General features: G+C 30.8%; 1 protein-coding gene across 2 annotated transcripts in view; it reads left to right on the top strand.

The window, feature by feature from the left end:
- The window catches only part of LOC130896408 (homeobox protein Hox-C4a), a 68,066-nt gene extending 58,004 nt beyond the window's left edge, over positions 1–10,062 (top strand). For both annotated transcript variants that reach the window (XM_057804465.1, XM_057804466.1), the window contains one exon: positions 866–10,062. In XM_057804465.1, the coding sequence (XP_057660448.1) occupies positions 866–1,094 (229 nt within the window). In that variant the 3' untranslated portion in view covers positions 1,095–10,062. The remainder of the gene's footprint in view (positions 1–865) is intronic.
- Positions 10,063–20,992: the final 10,930 nt, after the last annotated feature.

Raw genomic sequence — 20,992 nt, 5'->3', positions numbered from 1 at the left:
AAGGGTATCGTTTTGCTGCATGACAATGCCAGTCCACATGTGGCTAATCGGACAAAAGATCTCATCAAATCTTTTCAATGGGAAACTCTAAATCATCCTCCCTAAAGCCCTGATCTAGGGCCCAGCGACTACCATTTGTTCCTGCACTTGAAGAAACACCTGGGCGGTCAGCGCGTCTTTAAGACGATAACGAAGTAAAAACAGTTGTGATACAGTGGTTAACAAGTCAGGCGGCAGAATTTTATGAGGAGGGTATTCAAAAACTGGTGCCACGTTATGACAAGTACCTCAATATTCACGAAAATTATGTAGAAAAGTAGATTAAGGTACAGGCTTTCATGTAAAAATAAAATTATTGCGATATCTTTGCACTTCTTTTTTTAATTCCAAAACGGTACTTACTTAAAAAGTATGCCTCGTATATTAGTATCAATTCAATAAATCTTCAATTTATGTTGGCCAATATTTTCATCAAAGCAAAACTTTCCATACATTTTTGAATTAACTTATCTAAATGAGTTTATGTCTAACTGCCTTTCTTAGAAATTTTGTCTTGAAACTTGAAACAGATATTTCTATTAAAGAGGTTGGGTTAAAAAAATAGTATACTAATGCTAAAAAATACAGACACTGTTTTACCAATTTAAAAATACAATCCAGATTGACTTGACTATATGAATTATTGAATGTTTAGTTTGATATTGTGTTCATATTATGTATATACTCCCATGTAAAGCAACATTTTTAAAAATTCTTGTTTGTTTATAGTGATTTTTCCAAATTATATTCAATGAAAATATTCTAATTGTTGGAAAACGTTAAAAAATTTTATTGACATTGCATATCATATCTCTTCGAATTCCAGGGATTTAGACGGCCTTGGTGAAAACATGCTGGATATGTCTCTGACTGGTCAACATCAGATTTCTCACGGACATCCCGCCCTACACCATGGCATGTTACACAACGATCCCAGTATGCATATTGGCTCGTTAGGATCCTCGCTCACACCTCTCCCGTCATCACCGGGATGTGGCGTTCCCGGTACGCCGCAGCCTGTTATAAAATCTGATTACGGACTCACTGCTCTCTAAAAGTGAGTAGAAAGCTCAATGTGTAGACATTAAAGGAATTTTGCATAATTGGGCAATATTTAACTGTGATTATATATTATAATGAAATTCGAATAAACATCTTTCATTTTATAATGTTAAAAAATATTGCATGAAAAGATATATTTACTTAATAGTCTATACTCAATTTGGAATTTGCTCAATGAACTTAAGAATTCGAAATTTGTTTTAAAATAAAATAGATATTATTTAGTGCTATTTTCGATACGTAGGTACTATCAATATACTACAATTAAATTAAATATTAAAAGATATTTACTATTTAATGGGGATAAGAGGTTTGTCAAATGGTCATTTATTTACTATGTTTCCAATAAAAATCAAATATATAATTGGTTCAACTTCTTCAAATTGAGCATTAAAGTGTGTCATATTAAAAGATCAATTAAAATCATCTCAATACTGTCTTTCGCGGTCTGTATCATTTGATTTCGCTACAACCCGATCGTGAATGTGTGATATTTGGCGGAATTTTGTCTATATAATATGTAGTTATAGGGAAAAGAGAAAAACTTCCTCTAACACGAAGAAATGTTAGAAATACTTCTTTAGAGTTTTTGATGATAATAATAAAGGCGATGGTATATAAATCCAAAAAGTCTCGGCCGGTATGTTATTTGATTCCACTCTACTCCTGTTCTTTATATTTGCAATATTAGCCGTCCTATTTTAAAAACTCTTTAAGATATCCCAAAAGAAATGCATCTAATAGCCATAAGTCTGGGGAAATTATTGGCCATTATGTAGCAGAATGTCTAATCTAATATTTCATCGGGATATTACTATGTAAAATTTTATCAAAATTTTAGAAAGAGTCGTCCTGTTGAGACCATAATGTTTCGTTGAGGATTTCAGTTACTACTTCACTATAATTGTAGGTGGAGCAAAAATCTTAAATATTTCAAGTAGCCGTTATGTGTAAACCTACTCTCTTGTTAATAATAACTGTTGTTTATGATAATTGTCCGTACATTCACTTAGCGTGGACGCTGTTCATTAACAACCTATACCCACTGTAGGTTTTCCTGATTTGAGAAACGATTAAAATGCCTGTTAAATTATTTTCATTTGATAAGATGGATGGATAGTCATAATTCACACACAAATTCTATAATTTTACCAAAGCCATCTTCCAAATGCTTTTGGACAAAATATAAGTAATATGATTGGTATTTCTATTTGTATAAAAATTTTCATTTGGTTCTCTAGCAATGTAGCATGATTATCAGCCAATAAAATCATTGATATGTAGATCTTCCTGTACAGACATCTTTATGTCAAGTATTTAGCCGAGCAAAGCGTTCACTATATATTCTCCAAATTTGTGGAATATTTCACCGACAGTACCAAGTCAAATAATATTTAGTGTTAAATAAAGTTCACAATTGACATTAATAATAATAATATTGTTGGCTTAGCGACCCTTATGGTGTTGCGTCGCAAACGCGCTCTCTAGATCCTTTTGTTGGGATGGATCAGTCACCATCTATACCTATTCGTTTATTTCCCGCCACAACCTCCTATTTCCTGACTTTTTCGGTCAGTTTCTAACTTCTACTCTGCTTTGCCGCTTCTTTTTCTACCACCAGGATCATTATAGCATTATATTGTATGTTATAGATTTTTTACAACATCTTCGTCTCTGAGCTCTTCAGTTATTGCTTTCTTTCCGTTCTTCTCAATTTTACTTGATCAACTTTCTAATAATTTACTGTTAGTTGTATTTGTATGAATTAGTACACCTATCTCCTCTATTATTGATCACAATGCCGAGGTAATAAACATTTTCTATTTCTATAAATTCATACTAATTTTCAACTTTCCCATTGACATTGCTTTTCAAACTTATTATTCTTGTTTTGTTTTGACTTATTTTTCCCTCTTAATTTTCCTCCACAATAGTGTTCTTTATAGAAAGTCGCTTTGTTTTACTTATACACAGAAATGTAAAAACTGAAAGCCTGATTATTTCACTGCCGAAGCATTGCTTAGGATTAAACTCATTTTATGCTTCAGTTTAATCTAAAACATGACTTTCGATGAATGTTAAATGTAAATCTATCAATAAAATTTGATGCACTCACTGCTCAAGTTTCCTTTTTCATTCAGAATCAAATATATTAGGATTTGTATACCCCCGCCTAGAAACCAAGGGTAGAAAGTGGATGAAATTTTCTATATATGTTACATTATTTGTAACTTTTTTGTTTTTAAAATAATTTCTGACTCTATAATCATAAACGTAATAGAAAAAAGAGGGAGTGGTATAGTAAATTTTTTTAAGGTTATAAATGCTATTCCAAACTTTCACATAACACTGTGGTATCCACATGACAATGAAATTAAAAACGCTTTGGTTTGATACCGTAATATTTCAACTGGAGACGGATAAATTAGAGAAATCAATAATTTTGCATTTGTCCTTGATTGAATCGGCATAATTCTATCACAATATAAAAACAATTAATTATTCCTATTATGCAAAATCTAATTAATAATTAATTTATAAATAACTCACTGACAATATGAAAAATTATTCGATCTAATAACATGAATCATCAATAATTGTGTCACAAAGAATAATTAAGTTTGTTCGAATTATTTTTATCTTAAAATTGTGTTCTATATAATATATTTTATTGAACTCTAAAGACTGCATAATACATCATCTCTTTTAAACATATTTCGACCATATAACTGATTCAATGGATACTGCTGAACATTAACATTGTCTTGTTTCAATACTTCTATTATAAAAAACTATTCTTAATTCTGATTGATCATGTAATTTGTAATTGGATTCCTTTTTTTTATCTAGCTTCTCAAATTCAATCCTTTATGCTTTTCATAATTACAACTGCTTCTTTTCTAAAATGTACTTCTCCATGTCCACATTATTGACTACTTCTTTTCTTATTGTATTGAACTCGAGAAATGGATATTTTTCCTTTCAATCTCTAGAAAAGTCTTATTCGTGTGAATAGCTTTTGCTACTATATTTCAATCACAGCATTTCATGAAGTCGTGTTGCAATATTATGGTGGTTTATTATCCTATGTTGTACAGTATTTACTTGCTTACTGTCGTACTGAACACGAAAAAATTGTTTGGGAACCATGAGTGTTATAAAATGCACACAAACAAAATCGTAAAGATATTGACAGTCATCTATTAAAAAAGTATTGATAGGACAGAACATACTTTTTCAATATTACTACGAATCAATCTTCACCGTTGAAAATACAACCTTCAGCAGGAAAGATATGCCTATTTTGGAATGCTGTTGTAACTTTAGAAGATTACCTCTAAGAGTGGGTCATCGTTACAGGTCTTATTATATCACTTTAACCCCAAAATAAAGTTAAGCGATAAAATAAAATCAACGGGGATTTGGGCAGATGTGTTTCCTATGATAAGGCTCCCAGTCACATGTCTGAGATAGTAATACCCGCCAAAACTCAGGCAGGCTTCAAAATAGTTCAAAATTCTCCATATTCCACAGATTTCTTTTCCAGTGGTTACCAGCTGTCAAATATAGTGATATACGTCTTAGTTTACATTTAGCACACCATTATTTTTTATTCACTGCTGTTCTTCTTACTTCTTCCGATGCTGTACTTCTTTTCTCAAGTATTGTATCAATTACTTTGTTCCATGTAGCTTTAAATCTTCCTTTTGTTAGTCTATTTTAGCTTTCCGTACTCTCTCACCAACTCAACTATCTCTCGAGATCTTGTCATATTTTGTTATATATTAACCCATCCTTTTTTGTAGTACCTTTCACATGCCTAAGATAATTCAACTCTGTAGCTTATTATGCACTTTTTTCTATTAATAAGAATCCATGTTTCATAGCCAATATTGATCTAAAAATTGCTTAATAAACATTTAGTATTGTATTTCTTGAGACTTATTTTTTTATTAAACAAGCAATTGTCTATACTATAATATGTATTTGAAGCGTTTATAATTCTCTTAGCATTCTTTGGATCTTCATTGTCTCTATTTTTCTTTCAAGGTATTTAAATTTGCTTGTTCACCGTTTTAATCCTCCAACCTTCTATTTCTATGTTATTTTATTGCATAAGAGATGATAGAACATCGATTAGGATTGCGGATTAACCTTAATGGAGACTATATTGAAAAACAAAAATAGCCGATTTTTTATTGAAAGTTGGTAAGAGGTGGACCAAAGGGACCAGCACTTATATTTACTTGCTTCATATTAGAGATACTCTTGGTCTGTTATGACTTCTCTTATTCTACGAACCATTCAATAGTTAGCGCAAAATTTTTTAAAAACTTAAGGTTGAAGAACTCTAATAATTTAATCACGATACAATTGGAAAATGCTCAGCAGAGAAAGACTTTATTTTATTTCAATTTGGAGTCAATCTACAGAAGTGCTTTTTTCAATTATTTGAGATCATAAAATAATTCGAACCAACTGTTGGAAATTCAGTAGCAGGATGTAAATTTATTAAGTAGATTCATAACTACAGAATAATTCAAGAATTCGGTATTTTTGTTATCAATAAATCTGATGTATTATGTGTTTTTTCTGTAATGAGTGTTATTTTTATATAAATGAAAATATGTTGAGAAACATTGGAGATCGAAGGATACATCTTATGGTTGAATAAAGAATAAAACCTATTCTGTACACCTAAAGCTAAACGCGATTAAGATTTGGTGAGTTTCCTTTCCATTTATATTGTCATGTATTTATTCATTCCAGTATTTGAATAATGTTATATTGATATTTAGGTTTCAATATTTATTCGTTTGATAAAGTTTAGTTAAAAAAACTAGCTATGAAGCCCCAATATAACAATGTTTTTAATAAGACTTTTTTTAATTTAATTTTATGAGTGACAATATTTATAGGGTATATCAAAAAGGTATATCACATATTTGACTACATATTCTGGGGTGACAAATTACCCGCTTGTCCATCTTAATACAAATATGTACATGAAAAGTTACAGCCATTGAAAGGTACAAAAGAGAATCGATTTTCCCAATATTTGATAATAAAAAAGGATTCATAATCTTTCTCGTGTTAAATCAAGAAATCTGTACACCTCATAAAATATTTAGGGTGGTTTTTTATCCGTAACAATCTGCAAACTTTTCTATGCATTACAATTAAATTTATATTGTAACACTTTTGGTTTAATCTATCATTGTTTGTCTTCCTTCACTATTCTAGTTTTTATGGAGATGCGGATTAAAAAATTTTTAATGACAAAATGTAATGTCCTCGAATACCATTTACCGTTCCTGAATTGTTAAAATAAATAGATGTTGGAGTAATTTTTCTGAGAAAATTGCAAGTTATAGAAAAACTTTGAATTATAGTAGCAAATTTTTAATTTTATATCTGTATAAATAAACCTGTGACAGATTCCGAAAATCATAATTTGACATTTTGACAATAAAGCTTTGAGAAGTTTCAAAAACTACTATATGAGCATTTGATTTTATAATTAAGAAAAAAGTGCAGAAATGGAGTTCAAAAAAATTTAATTTAATGCAATCTAATTATGAACAATGGAAAAAATTCTCGGACATTCAACTTCCCCTAGGCTCTATCCATCATAACATAAATGTGTAGTATTCATACACAATAATGAATTTTTATTTCTACAGAATTGAACAATAGAATAGGCTATAGTATGTATTAAGCAAGGAGCTTATAAAAAGGAGAAATCTCCACAGAACAAATAATGATAGTGTTCAAAGTAATTTTTAGGTCAGTTTTCACATACGTATGTTATTCTTGGCTATCGACAGAGAAAAATAAGTGTAAAATTAGTACAGCAGAGACTAAATACCTTAGAATAGAAATGATAAACTCAGAAACTTGCATACAAGAGAACATTTAAAAGAATGCATGGAAATGGAACAACTAGTATTGTGTGGCCACCAACAAAAGATGGATAATACTGTGCTTGTTAAGAAAATTTGGTAGTAAAGTAAAATAACAGGAAAAAGGAAAAATGGGAAGACCACGAGTAACAAAAGATAACACTATAGGAAAAATCTTAAAGAAGGGAAGGTCATAGGTCGAAGCGAAAAATTTTACGCAAAGTATAAATGATTGCACACTTTATATAAGAAATTAGCTAAATACTAAAATTAACACCCCTACAACCTATAGGGTGAAAGGAAAATAATGCAATACCTCAGTTGTTATTTTTCCACTATATTGACAGAAAAACATGCTCTTTCATTAAACCCCAGAAGATAACTTTTCCACTGAGATGTGCTTCGGCTCCATATTGATTTCAAAAGCAATTTGGTGATTATTAGCTTTTTGTTTTATAATTTTTAGCAACCCACATTTTATGTGCGTTGTAGTGATGACATTTCTAGGTACATAGCTTTTTCAGTTAACGACATATGATTAACGAAATCGATTATTTCCAATTGATCTAGTTGTTATTGATAACCAGATTGAAAAAGTACAGAAATACAAATATCTAGGGACTTGGATTAATCCGAGAAATAACAGCAATGAAGAGATAAAAGTAAGAATCGAAACTGCTCGCAGTGCATTTGATAAAATGAAAAATTTCTTTCGATTTAAAAACTTGAATAAAGAGATAGATAAAATGTTACATATACTCTATCCTTCTGTACCGAATAGAGGCAGCTACTCTAAGCAAAGCAATAATGAAGCCTTTGAAATGTGGATAGTGAGAAGAATACCACGAATGTTATTGACAGAGATTGATTATACAGGGAAAGATAGAGGGAAAGAGAGGTATAAGACGACGAAAAATATCATGGCTGCGAAACTTAAGAGAATGGTTCAACTGCACATGAAACCAACTTTTTAGAGCAGCTGTGAATAAAATACATACAGTCATGATGGTCGCCAACCTTCGTCTGAAGATGGAACTTTAAGAAGAAGATGAAGCTACCGCGCTTCCATTCTGCAAACCATAATGAGAACTACATCACAACAGCTATTGCCCAGGGTTTCCTTCAATAATCTCCTAAAATATTTAAGCGTTCTACGGATTTCGTGGTTATCCAATTCAAGTAATATTGGAAAAACCGATTTTTAAAATATACTTATCAAGAAATGTAACTTTTTGTATAGACATGTGAATTCAATCGATTAATTTTCAATCCTCGACCTATGTGCAACAATTTATCTATTTTTTTGGTATATCCTCTAAAAAGAACTGACAGTTTAAACTATTCGGTAGTGTTGTTTTGCCACGACTTTCGTCTCTTTACGATATCACATTACACCAACATAGTTTTATAGATTGTCATAAGTTTTTCACGATTTCTATTCAGTCTCAGTATTTGAAAGATTGTATTTTCTTAATGAGAGTCAAATAGAAATCAATCAACGTTTAACGAAACAAAATCCTAAGAACACAAATAGCTTAGGTACACTGCCGATCACAGGACTCCAGAGCCGGTATTCCCAGGTCCTCGCTTGGATCGATATCGATGTCGTTGAATGCGAGTTGATCAAAATTCATTGTTGTCTCGAGTCTCATGCCCTCCCTCGCAGTAGGAGGAGTGCTTTATTTCACTCGAATTCGCATGTAAATAGACAATTCTAACTTATCATTTTCATTTCAACAGTGCTTTAAAAATCATAATTGTATATAAATCATTTATAATTGTAGTCATATATAAGAGATTGTAGTAATGGATGATATTCTGTCTATTGGACTGCTGAAAGAACTAGGAGAACCAAAAGAAATTGTTGCATAACTCCAATGACTTGTTTTAAGAGACCCTCTGAATATAACTCAGTGATGACCAATAAAACAAATATTTCGGTTATACAAAGACTCTTTTGTTTTGACGCAATAAGAACCAGTAAACACTACAGTAGTAAGAACTGATTTGTTTTATATTTGGTTTTGACTCTTTGGGTATCTCCCTATTATCAGTGAGATATAAATTTGGAATGATTCAGGTTCTTAAAATATAATATACCTGGGATAATTGTATCAATTGACTGCCCTCATGTTGTTATTTTTGAGAGCTCATAAAATGCTACTATTAAAAAATGGTTTTAGGTTAGAAAGTACAGAACTATTTTCATAAAATACTCTAATATATCGGTGTTGCCGTAACTAGTCGCTCGTGTTACAAATTTGCGAGCGGAGGAGCACTTGAGAATCTAAAAATTTTTTAACGCTGCCAAGCAAATCTCTCCCTCTGGTGATCGCTCGCTTGTGAGAGTTAAGAATACCGGCACAGGCGGAAAGCACAACCATCACTATGCTTGTACGAATCAAAAACTGTTGAGAATTCTGGACAGTAACAAAAAATATCTCATCAAGAAATAAAAACAAATCATTGTTCAGTCTTTGATTCTGATTTTAAGATATGAAATTAGTAAATCATCGAGTTTTCTTGTCGTGGTGAAACACTAGTTATATTTGTTGCCAACAAAATATCATGGTCCATTTAGTTGGTACACTGATATTAATAAACATATTGTCAGATAAAAAATCGTTAAAAAATAATATTCTATATTCGTTCATAACTAGGGATAGGATCCTTTGATTTCCATTGCATTGTAGAGTGCCATTTATATTGAATAAGGATATTTGTTTTATTTAATATTATTGTTACCTATTTTTGTTAAAATTTTTCAACCTGAAATACATGTCCTGAATCACAATCACGCAATGTTGACTAGAACAAGTAATGTTTCACAAATATATTTCACATTCGTATTTCGTATATTTCTCAGGGTATATTATTTAATTTTGTAAATTGGTTAATTTCAATATTTTTCAATGGTACTATTATCATATTTTGTTGTTACCTATTTGATATCGTGCATGTATTTTTGAGGTTATTTAAACCCAGTGTGATCATATGAAATTATAAGTTATGTAGAAATAGATATTGTATATATGAATATTAGAAATAAATATGTATACTTCTAGATCTTCTATTTTTTCTTACCTAGACCTACCTACCTAACCCAACGGCTTATAATTAATTTTACAATATTTTCATAGAAACTGCGTGTCAAATCAGTTAGTTCATTCGTTGAATGATGTTTAAATATCAATATTTCAAATTTTCACAAATTCTAATTCATTAATCATTCACTAGTTGACAAAAAAACTGAAACTACAAAATTAAATCTTCATTATTAATAGAACAGTTAGTGGATATTTCAAATGAAGAACAATACTATTAAAATTTTTAGTTAAGTCCATTATGTATATTGCTATATAGTATTATTTATTTTAGTGGTATATCCGTCAGGTCTATCTGAAAAAATCTTTATTCAACTTGCGAAATGTTGATTTCAATATTAAAGGGTAGACTTCTCACAGTAGTGTGCATTTAACATCTTTCTTTCGACGCTTTTATGAAGCATGAGAAGTTTGAAGCGAAATTCTCAAGATAGAACTTTTATTGTAATTGCTTTGCCAATTTGATTCTATTTGGATAGTCTTATTATTATTGTTGATTGTCAAAGAGGAAATCAAATATTTTTCACATTTGTCCCTTCACAACTCGACCTCCTGGACGACCACCTATAAGGTGGTATGAAAGCTGGTCCTCAGCATCCCAAATACTCCTGGCAAACCCTTGATGAAAATACAGGACCTAGTCCTCCAAGAAGTCCCTTCACTTTGTTGCGTTGTTTCTTCGTTTGTGACTGATTTCACGTTACTATTTTAAATTTAGGGTACTCAAATACCTAACGTAGTTTTTAAATTTAAAAGACTTACTCAAAATGGTTCTATTGTTTGTTCCTAGCATAACAAAACCTAACTTCAGCCACAATATTTCATTGGAATGAGCACTATGATTCTAAAATGAATTTCTTTAACACTAGTACAGGGTTCATATTAAGCCTTGTACATTTCATACATCACTTTTATGGGTATAATATTATTTTTGATGATTTCAATAAATTTTTTAGAGAAAAGAATGTTAATATGCTGTTATTCATCAGTACTAGCTCATATATGAATACAATATTCACATATCACATTAAATTGTGTTTTATTCTCCCGTGTCAACTTGTTTTTCATTTATTGTTCGTATTTGTTTTTCCCAAATGAAGTCTCTCTCTTCTTCGTTGGAGGTCAGCATTAAATCAAGCGTCAATAATTTTATTTCGAAAAAAAAAAAAACACTAGAAAGAAAGGAAACGTAGCATACGAAATTGTATACTAATCAATCAATTTGATATAACACCAAACTTTATATCGAACAAATTATTTAAAATTTCAATCACAAATGATGAACGTAATGTTGTAACAGGCACACGTGAGCAATTCAAAAACAAAAATATCAATCATTGATTCAAAAGATAAAGAAATTTTGATAATTGGATAATTCCGTTATTTCAATCTCATCAAGCCAATGAATGGGAAGAGAAAAACCAACAAACTGGTATTCGAAAGAAAATGTGCACAACAAACATTTAGCTCAAAATATCCTTATGGCATTCTGCTTGAAAGAGATGCAGCGAAACTCATGGAAATACCTTGTACCTCTATTTTCGTTGCTTCATGTTTTGCCACAATTTCTTGATTCCAGATATACATCTTTTCCATTTATTTGATAATGCTTTTCATATAGCTTTTATCAGTCTCCTAGTTGTTATTCTAGACATGAATCAGAACCAATTTAGTTTTTTGTTTCCTATCGTTTCAGCAATCGATAAATTCTTTTCTCACTATTCCGTTTCTGATTCTGTCATGTTCCCTCCATTCTCTTCGAGTATTTGATCTCCATTTCTTGTATATTGTTTTTAGTTCTAGTTTACATTTATCAGGTTTCACTTCCACAGGTTAATATTGAACGGTATACGGTCTTTGTATACCGTCATTTTGATTTTTCCGTAGATTCTTTTTATTTGATGAATGACTACGATATTGTATGATATAGTTTCGAGGTATTAGATATTCTTTCATTATTTCCGCGACGTCTGTTTCTTCTCTGCGTATTGTCACCCCTAATCATTCAATCATTTCGATTTGCTCCATTTTTTAATATTCTAATTCAAAATTTCTTCTCTTATACTTATACTTTTAGATTTATCTTCTCTAGGTTTCTGTCCTATATGTTATCGTTATTGGAATATCAGCTATGTAAAAAAAAGTCTTTAGAATGGAAACAAATAAAATGATTAAAATATCAGTTAATCAAATAAAATCGAAACTATTATTATGTGATAAATTTCGACTACTTTATGGTGAAAGATGATTTTATCAAATGTTGTACAAATGATAAACTCCTCTTTGTTTATTGTGTCACATTATTAAATAATATTCCATCTTTACGTAGCCTATCCTGATTCATTTTAAATTAGAAATTTGCAGCCAGTTGCGACCAACTAAGGGATGGAAAGTATTTACCTAAAATTACATTAAATTATCAATCTGTCAGATAAAAATGAAGATTAATGTGAAAAGTATAGAGCACCCATATTATTTGGGGTCTGCAACATTTTTATACGGATGCAAACTTGATCCATTCAAGGATATTTTCACGAAATTCTTACTTAATGCGCCCATGGAGAAAAATGGTGATTAATTACTTTTTTTTATTATATAAACCTTTGTTCCACAAAAAATAGGACAGTGGAAGAAATTAAATTTATATTGACAATAAACTAAATTAACGAATTGACAAATTAACGTTGTCAAGTAAGATCCAAAATTATATTAGGATTTGGTAAACCAAAATGAGTGAAAAAATTACGAGAAGAAAACACTTTATAAAATACTTGTTTTTGTGTACAATATTTCTGCAAGTACCAAACTAGTGGAATGAAGATCAGCATAGATCTCACCATATTGTTACCTGGTGGTATAAAGGGGAAAATAGAGGTAATGAGAGACAGAGACAACCAGGAGCGTGGAAACTTTTGGCTATGTACTCGTACATCATCTCCTCAGTGAATCTATACGTTGATGTGATTTTAAAAAAAATGCGCATCGATAAGACTTTAACTACGATGTAGAAAAAATGTGAAAAACGTTTACTAACCAACATCCTCAAATGCTACACTATAATATTTCACTACGTCACACACTGATACTGAAGTATTTAGTAAAACACTAAGTAGTCTAGTTGCAGAGTGTCTACCATTACGAAATGTTTTGGACATGAAATACATTAGAGCTCTAGATTTGGAGCCGATGTAGATACTTCTAGAGAGTCTTCTAGAGTTCTTTTAGTTTTTGCACTGCATGAATATGAAGCTATTGTTGCCTTAAAAAAATGTCACGTAATTTCAGTATTTTACTAATTAGTTTTTTAGACAGCAGGTAGCATATACATTCATTAATTTGATTAATTGAGCTTGTAATATTTTGAATATTTCGAAAAATGTGTTTTTGAAAGTATCAACGAAAGATCATCATGTACAAAACTTGTAATTGAAACTTCTATTCATTGAAATCAAGATATTACAATAAGCAGCAAGGAAAGTCCAATAGAAAATCAAAAATATTTACTTATTAATCAATAAAATATATGTGAGAAAACTAAATACTTAAATAACAATAATATAGCGATATGTGGACTTCTCTTTCATTTTGTGTATGAAATTTCTCAATTAACGAATGTATTTCTCATTACTAATATCTCAAATATATCTTCAAACTTTATTTTCACTGGAAAACCTTGCCATTTCATCAAACATTATGAAAAAATAGGAAAAATATAGAAATCGAACGTAGTCAAATATCATTAAGAACTTTTACGACATTATTGAGTTATAGGGTGAATTTAAATTTGTGGGTACCAGTCAAATATCGAAATAATGGAAAATCTGAGAATTTAATTGGAATCAATTTGCATTTTATAGACGTTGTGAACAATTTTAATAATAGATATATATATATATGGATTTTTACTTTTCTCATTATTTGTTTTCGTTTAAACATATCCATCTTATAAATTTTCAAAACACATGTTGAATGTATAGTATTATAATAAGTTTGTATTTTCAGAATATATTTTCCACCAATTTATAGGAAAAACTTATCTTGTACAAACAAATAAATTTCAAACTTACGGATATATTTATCTGTACTATTTTTTTATAAACTAAAGTTGAGACGTAAAAATATAAGAGTAATAATAGTAATATTACAATATCAATATAACATCTGAGATAAAGAACTAATACCTATTTTAAAAGGGATATTATCCCTCGTAGCACTCCCCAAGTACGTTCTTGATATGGATGATATGAAATTGCCATCGATGACAAAAAACGTCTTTGTTCATAACGTCATACCTACCGCCATTTTAGATTGCGTCCTTGTTGTGTAAAAATAGTTCAGTGAAGCATATTCCCCTAGATTGGCAGTATGAGTAGGGTGAGAGAGCTTAGAGCAACCCCCCTGATTTGAAAATAGCCTGGCTGGCAGACCGTGAGGACGGGGACTGGGAAATCAGGCAAGCGGAAGGGCCGGCAACCATTGTGAATGATTTTGTTGAGTTGAAATGCACATACATAACAACCCGGGTATAACATAGTCGTCGAAATAGGGTACGATATTCTATATTCGATCGTTAGTAAATCTTCGAGTTTTATGTTCAAGAAAAATACTTTCTGTCTATGTCATTCGCATAACTTAATTCCTTTGAGGACATAAACAATTCTTGATGTTTGAAGACATAGAAATTGATTTCTAATTTTCTTTGTACCTGAATTCTAATTGAATTCTTCGTTGATCATATGTATAATTAGAAGTGTGAATCACAGTTATCGACAAATGAGTGAGAATAGTAACGGTAATGTTAAAACGGAAATTCAAATTTTAATATCCGGAGAAATATGTGAACGAGATAGTTATAATATTTAGTATTTAGACAAAAATATCCAATGAGTGCTTGATTAATTGAGACAATCTATGTACTGTGAAGAAAATTGTTCTTTCTCTTTGCTCTAATGAAAATATCAAGACGCGTTTTATTTAAAAAGATGAAATAATTTTAGAGCACGGAAAAGATAGAAATGTTTCGAAAAGAGGGTGTAGAGTAAAAGTCTTCAATCATGAGATTCAATCTACGATATATTAAATACATATTTTCTACATACTATCTGCTTCTATCAAAAGACATCAAATATAATAACCTAAGGTCGATTGTCTTCTTCACAAGACCTTCACAAGACATACGTAAAAAGCGGGAAGTTATATGCTTTTTGTATAATTCGTAAATCTCTGTAGAATTTTCAAAATTCAAAAAACAAATTCTTTGGAAGTAAAATAATGTTCAAAGCGTACATAAATCAGGAGATTACGAAGGTTAAAGGATTTGTAGCAATGCCACTTTAGTGTATTCCTCTAAATAATCGTCGTCAGATTACCATGGTGAAATGAACGGAGAATTATTTACAAAATGGATTACAACACAGTTAAATACATACTGATTTAGAAGAACCGTCGTTAATACTAATGGACAATGCACTTTGTTATACTATATATGCAGAAAAACAACCTTCTACTTTGTCAAAAAAATATGAAATTATCACTTGGTCGAAAACCAACAATGGTGAGTTTAATGGAAACATCTCAAGATCTGTTCTATCACAAATGAACTGAAAAGGAAATGTATGTCATTGATGAATTGTTCCGTAAACATAGTCATGAAGTCTTAAGGTTACCACTCTACAATTGCGAATTTAATGCCATTGAACTTATTTGGATCCACTCTGAAACTTATTGGTATAAGAGACGAATACGGTGATGGAAGAGACTTGAGTATATGGAAAGAGGTATTGGAAAATTGTTTTAGATAATTGTGCTAGAGATAACAGAAAAATTAATGAATACTGGTTTACTCGAGAATGAAATATTATAAATATGGATATTGAATCAGTGATAATAGATACTGGCGAAGACACCTCTGATCCGTATCGGTCGGAGTCTAAAGCAAGATTTTTCTGCTGCAGTTCGATAGTTTTAGTCAAATGTTCTACTATCAACGTTACAAGAGTGTAAATCTACTAACGCTCCTAATATAAATCAGTTTTTTAAGTGTAATTTTAATTCAATTAAGAAGACATCCAGTAAGTAGACTTAATATTATCCCTATTAAATCCTTGTCATATATATAAAGAAATAAGCAAGCAAGGATATTATTTTGGATTTTGTAACTTACTTACTCAGTATAGCGATTTTATATCAAGAGATTTTGGATATTATGTTAATGCTGATGATAAAAATAAAATACAAACAATTAAAAAAAGCTGCATTTCTATTTCAATCACCAACTCTCAAAAAGCCGACCTTTGGAATATTAGTCTTAAGGATTAGGAAGACTACTTTAGTACACAATTCGTGACAAAAATTTTGCCGAATTCAAATGTATAAAGCAGACTTCATGCTTTTTTATTTGGTTTATCAACAGGCTTTAAATCCTAAATTGATGATGAATAATAATCGGTATTTCGAATCTATGACGACGTTTTCCAAATATTTGATCAAACAGCAACAAAACTTGCTACAAATTTAGGTATTGATCCCGAATTTAATATTTCCAAGCTTAAGAAAAAGGACCGTTCATTTGATTATGAGGGCAGTAATGAACAAGTTTCAAATTTCTTCCAGCAGTCCAGCCCAGCTTTCTATTTTGCTATTCTTATTCTCACGATTTCCTCAATAAATGAAACATATACCTCATTATACGAATGCTATCAAATATGTTACTTTCTGTACCTAGTTCTAATGGAAATCTTAAAAAGCTTTTTAAAAATATTTTTTCCTGGGTGGAAAATAGCCAAATTAGATATTGGTTACTACCGTCTAAGAAATAATATTATTCAAGAAAGGCTAACAGATTCGGCCATCATGTCTATCGACATTTTCTGAAAAAATAGATATAACAGAAGTTATAGACAAATTTGCTTCCTAGTAATTCAGAAAAGTTATTACATAGGAATAGGTAGTGTTTGTAGACGGACTGATTTAAATACTTTACTCCGTTTAGGTAATTTATGTTTAAGTTGTTATTAGATGGTATTTATCTGAGTATGTATTGTTGTTTCGTACTGTCACTATTATAACTAGGCTGATTCGAAGATAAACTCTTGACTCCCAAATTGGGCAAATGAACATGATTCATAGAAAATTATGTTTTAAGACATAAGTTTTTTAAGAAAAGATATTGGCACGCCGTCAGGTAGTATTGTCATTAATTAGATTAAAAATATCTTGTATTGACATATGTATGTGTATGTTATTCCGTATCTTTTCGGAAAAAGTTTTTAACACATCAAGCACAGTTGTCAAACAAATGACTGGAACATACTCTCTAGTGATGAGGACTTCGTTTTTTCTAGATTCTTAGAAACACTAACTATTCTGGCATTCAATTCTTTTTTTCTCTCTCAGACGTATTAAAAATAAGCAACATAAAACCTGGTTAACTAAAAGTTTACGTGCAAAGAATATTCGATCTTCATCTCACCTAAAGAAATTCTCCGATAGTGCCTCCTTTAAAAATTACGTGAAACTATACAGAAAAATGTATCATAAGACAATAAAAGTGCCAACGATATTTATTATAATAGGACACTCATCAATTCATGTAATGTTTCTAAAGAAACATGGTCCATTGTGAATGATTTAAGAAATATCTTTAGTTCACCTGATAACCTCAATAATTTGTAAATGTAGCCAAAAATTTATCAAATTCTATAACTTCTACTCATGATCCGGTTCCATATCTCCCGATGCCCATGCTAACTTACACAGTATCTTCTTTATGCCCGCAGTTTTAGCAGAGCTTCGCAAAAATAATTACTCATCTGTAACTGATGGACTTCAACAATGTTTTCGAGTCTGCCAGATTGCACATTGAATCACTTTACCACCTTAATTAAAGTTCCATTTCAAATTGTACATTATAGGTACACCAATAGATAACAATCAATACTTCTCATTTGATTTGATAAAAACTTATATTCAACAATTTAAAAAGAGTTTCAATGACCATAAATACATTTTTTATGTCAATTGATAAATTAAATTCCATTATAGTGTTTTACCAAATCAAGAAAGCTTAATAAAATAATCATTTTTCCTATTAAGTTCATTTGAAATCCATTATATGACTTATCGGTAAACCTGCATTACATCTAAAAATTGAAAATACTATACTAAATGACATTATACTGAATTATGAAGATATTACAGAAAGGATTATTTGATATTTCCTAGAGTGACTATTTATATTCCAAATTGAAAAAAATAAACCATTACAATTGAAATTAAATTTAATCATTTTATTCATCATTAGATACTTTCTTCCATTTAGTCATAACCTACATCTACCTGGAAATTGAGCAAATGTCTCAATTACTTGGATAGAAGCATTAAAATGATCGCAATAACCTTGGGGTAAACATTTTTTATCAGAAACATTTATTTTTAATAATCTTCTAGCTTTTACCCGCGTCTTCGCTCGCATCGAATCCATTAAATAAGTATCAGAAATCATTATAATACAAAAGAACGAACTCTGTAGCTATATATAGCTGAGATATAGATCTTTGAATGTAGAAAAATTGCCAAAAACCTACAAAAATCCATAACTCTACATTGAATGTCCGCGCCTAGCTCCTCTCCAACTCAACCGATTTAAGTGTTCAAAAACTCAAAAGAAAGAAGGTGTTTCAGCGAGTGTTCTTAAACCAAAACGAACTCTGTAGCTATATCAGATCCTGAGATATAGATCTTTGAACGTAGAAATTGCCAAAAACCTACAAAAATCCATAACTCTACATTGAATGTCCGCGCCTAGCTCCTCTCCAACTCAAACGATTTAAGTGTTCAAAAACTCAAAAGAAAGAAGGTGTTTCAGAGAGTGTTTTTAAACCAAAACTGAGATACTGAGAATAGAACGTGTGTATGTGAAAAGCTCCCATAAGTAATGTACAGAGGGAAATCGCATTTGAGAATAATGAAATTATATTCAAGTGAAAATTAGATAAAATCCGATGGTTGATGGCTGATCTGTGCATCAATACCTTTCATTAAAAAAAAATTAAGCAAATCGGTTGGGTAGAACGCCTGAACGGACTCGGAATGGAAATCATCAATTTTTTTAATATATAAGATTATCACTAGTGCTTGAAGGATATTTTTAATGATAAAAGTTTTTTTACTTTGAACTCAATCGCGGTTTCCTACTTGGCCAAAAGTAATTGTGAAAATAGTATGACTTTTACTATAAACATTATTTATATTTGTAGCGTCGTGGTTCTGTAAGAATTTCAAAAAAAATTGTTAACGGGAATAATATTCTTGTATTCCAAAATAAATTTCTGTATGGAAGACCATTTGCGACAAAACACAAATCCAATAGTATCTGTCAGGATCTGAAAAAATTCTGAGACTACTTTCAATCATAGTAAATATTTGTTCCCACTGATTAATGCGATTTTGAAACAGCGGGGCTTTTAATCAGGTTTGTAGGCTAAAATGCGTGTAAGTAGCATTCTTTTTGAATTATTCTTATTACACACACAACATTATCCATATGAGCATCTAAAATTTAGAGGGTAGAGGTGAGGAGACCTGTATATTATAGGATTTAACTTTAGAACATATCCATCTGGAATCGAGAGAAAATAGTTTAGTTTAATAACTTTCTATAGTAGCGATCGCCAGCAATTTAGGGCTGATCTGAAAAGGAAATGTTTTTATCAAAGTAGTTGTATAAGAAAGTAGAGAAAACGGTTGGTGAACAGAAAATGCACTAAGAAAAGGATTATCAAAATTAAACCCACATCTTCTTAAATTTTTTAATTTATTAGGGCCTCTATCCTCCATACATATTTGTCTATTTCGCGAAAAAGATATTTTTGTTATTACTATCTATTAATGACAAAATTCTTGATTTTCAATTGACAACATAACTAGTGATAAAATTAGACAATAGTACCTTCCGAAGTTTCTCAAAACGTCTGAAAATCGTTCGTTGTATAATCGCCAGAGCAATGAAAATGTGACGGTAACGCCGTTTGCCCTCGCATTTAGAAACATTTAATTCGTCTACACATTTCCCGGAACATCTTTCTGTATAAAACATTAATATTCCAAGTTACCTTCTTTTTGGAATTCCTAGAGTCATTCTTTTATAACCTTTTTAATGTCTTAATAGCAAGTAAAGTCTTTCTCGGAACAGCGAAGTTATCAGATCTCGTATGTCTAGTTCTCAGTGGAGCTACGCGGCTCCTAGAGACATGGCACTTTTCCCAATTGCCTTAAGACGGCTATAATTATACCTCTGCATAAAGGATGAAATAAAAATCAATCATCGAATTATCGCCCAACTGCACTTCTTCCCACGTTATCTATATCATAGAAAGATTTGTCAAAAAGAGGCTTTTATTATTTCTGTTTAAACATAAAATACTTATTCATCAATCCGGGTTTTTCAGTAACAAATACACAAATGATGTTATATTCTCCTACTTAATAATGTGTACTCTAGCCCAAACAGCCATAACTCTACTGCAACAACTTTTTGTAACATTTCTAGCAAGTAAATTCTGTCTCGGAACAGCAAAGCCATCAGATCTCGTACGCCTAGTTCTCAGTGGAGCTACGCAGCTCCTAGAGATACGGCAGGCGCGACTTTGTTTAGTTTTCTGTTTTGTATATAAGTATAATATATAATAATTATTTTGTTTGGTACATATGTATATATAGTAAGTTCGAATACTTTTTTTTATTATTGTGCTACTTCTTCCCAATCCTCGCCCAAAAAAATTATCGAACATTATTCTTAACTCGTAACTGGACATCCTTAAAAATCCACTAAAACTACTCTTTGGTCATTTTTAGCAGATTACGTTCGTTACTTGAAATAGATCG

The sequence above is a fragment of the Diorhabda carinulata genome, chromosome 7 (genome assembly GCF_026250575.1).
Source record: "Diorhabda carinulata isolate Delta chromosome 7, icDioCari1.1, whole genome shotgun sequence".
In the NCBI taxonomy this organism is placed as follows: domain Eukaryota; kingdom Metazoa; phylum Arthropoda; class Insecta; order Coleoptera; family Chrysomelidae; genus Diorhabda; species Diorhabda carinulata.
This window is presented reverse-complemented; position numbering and strand designations above follow the sequence as displayed.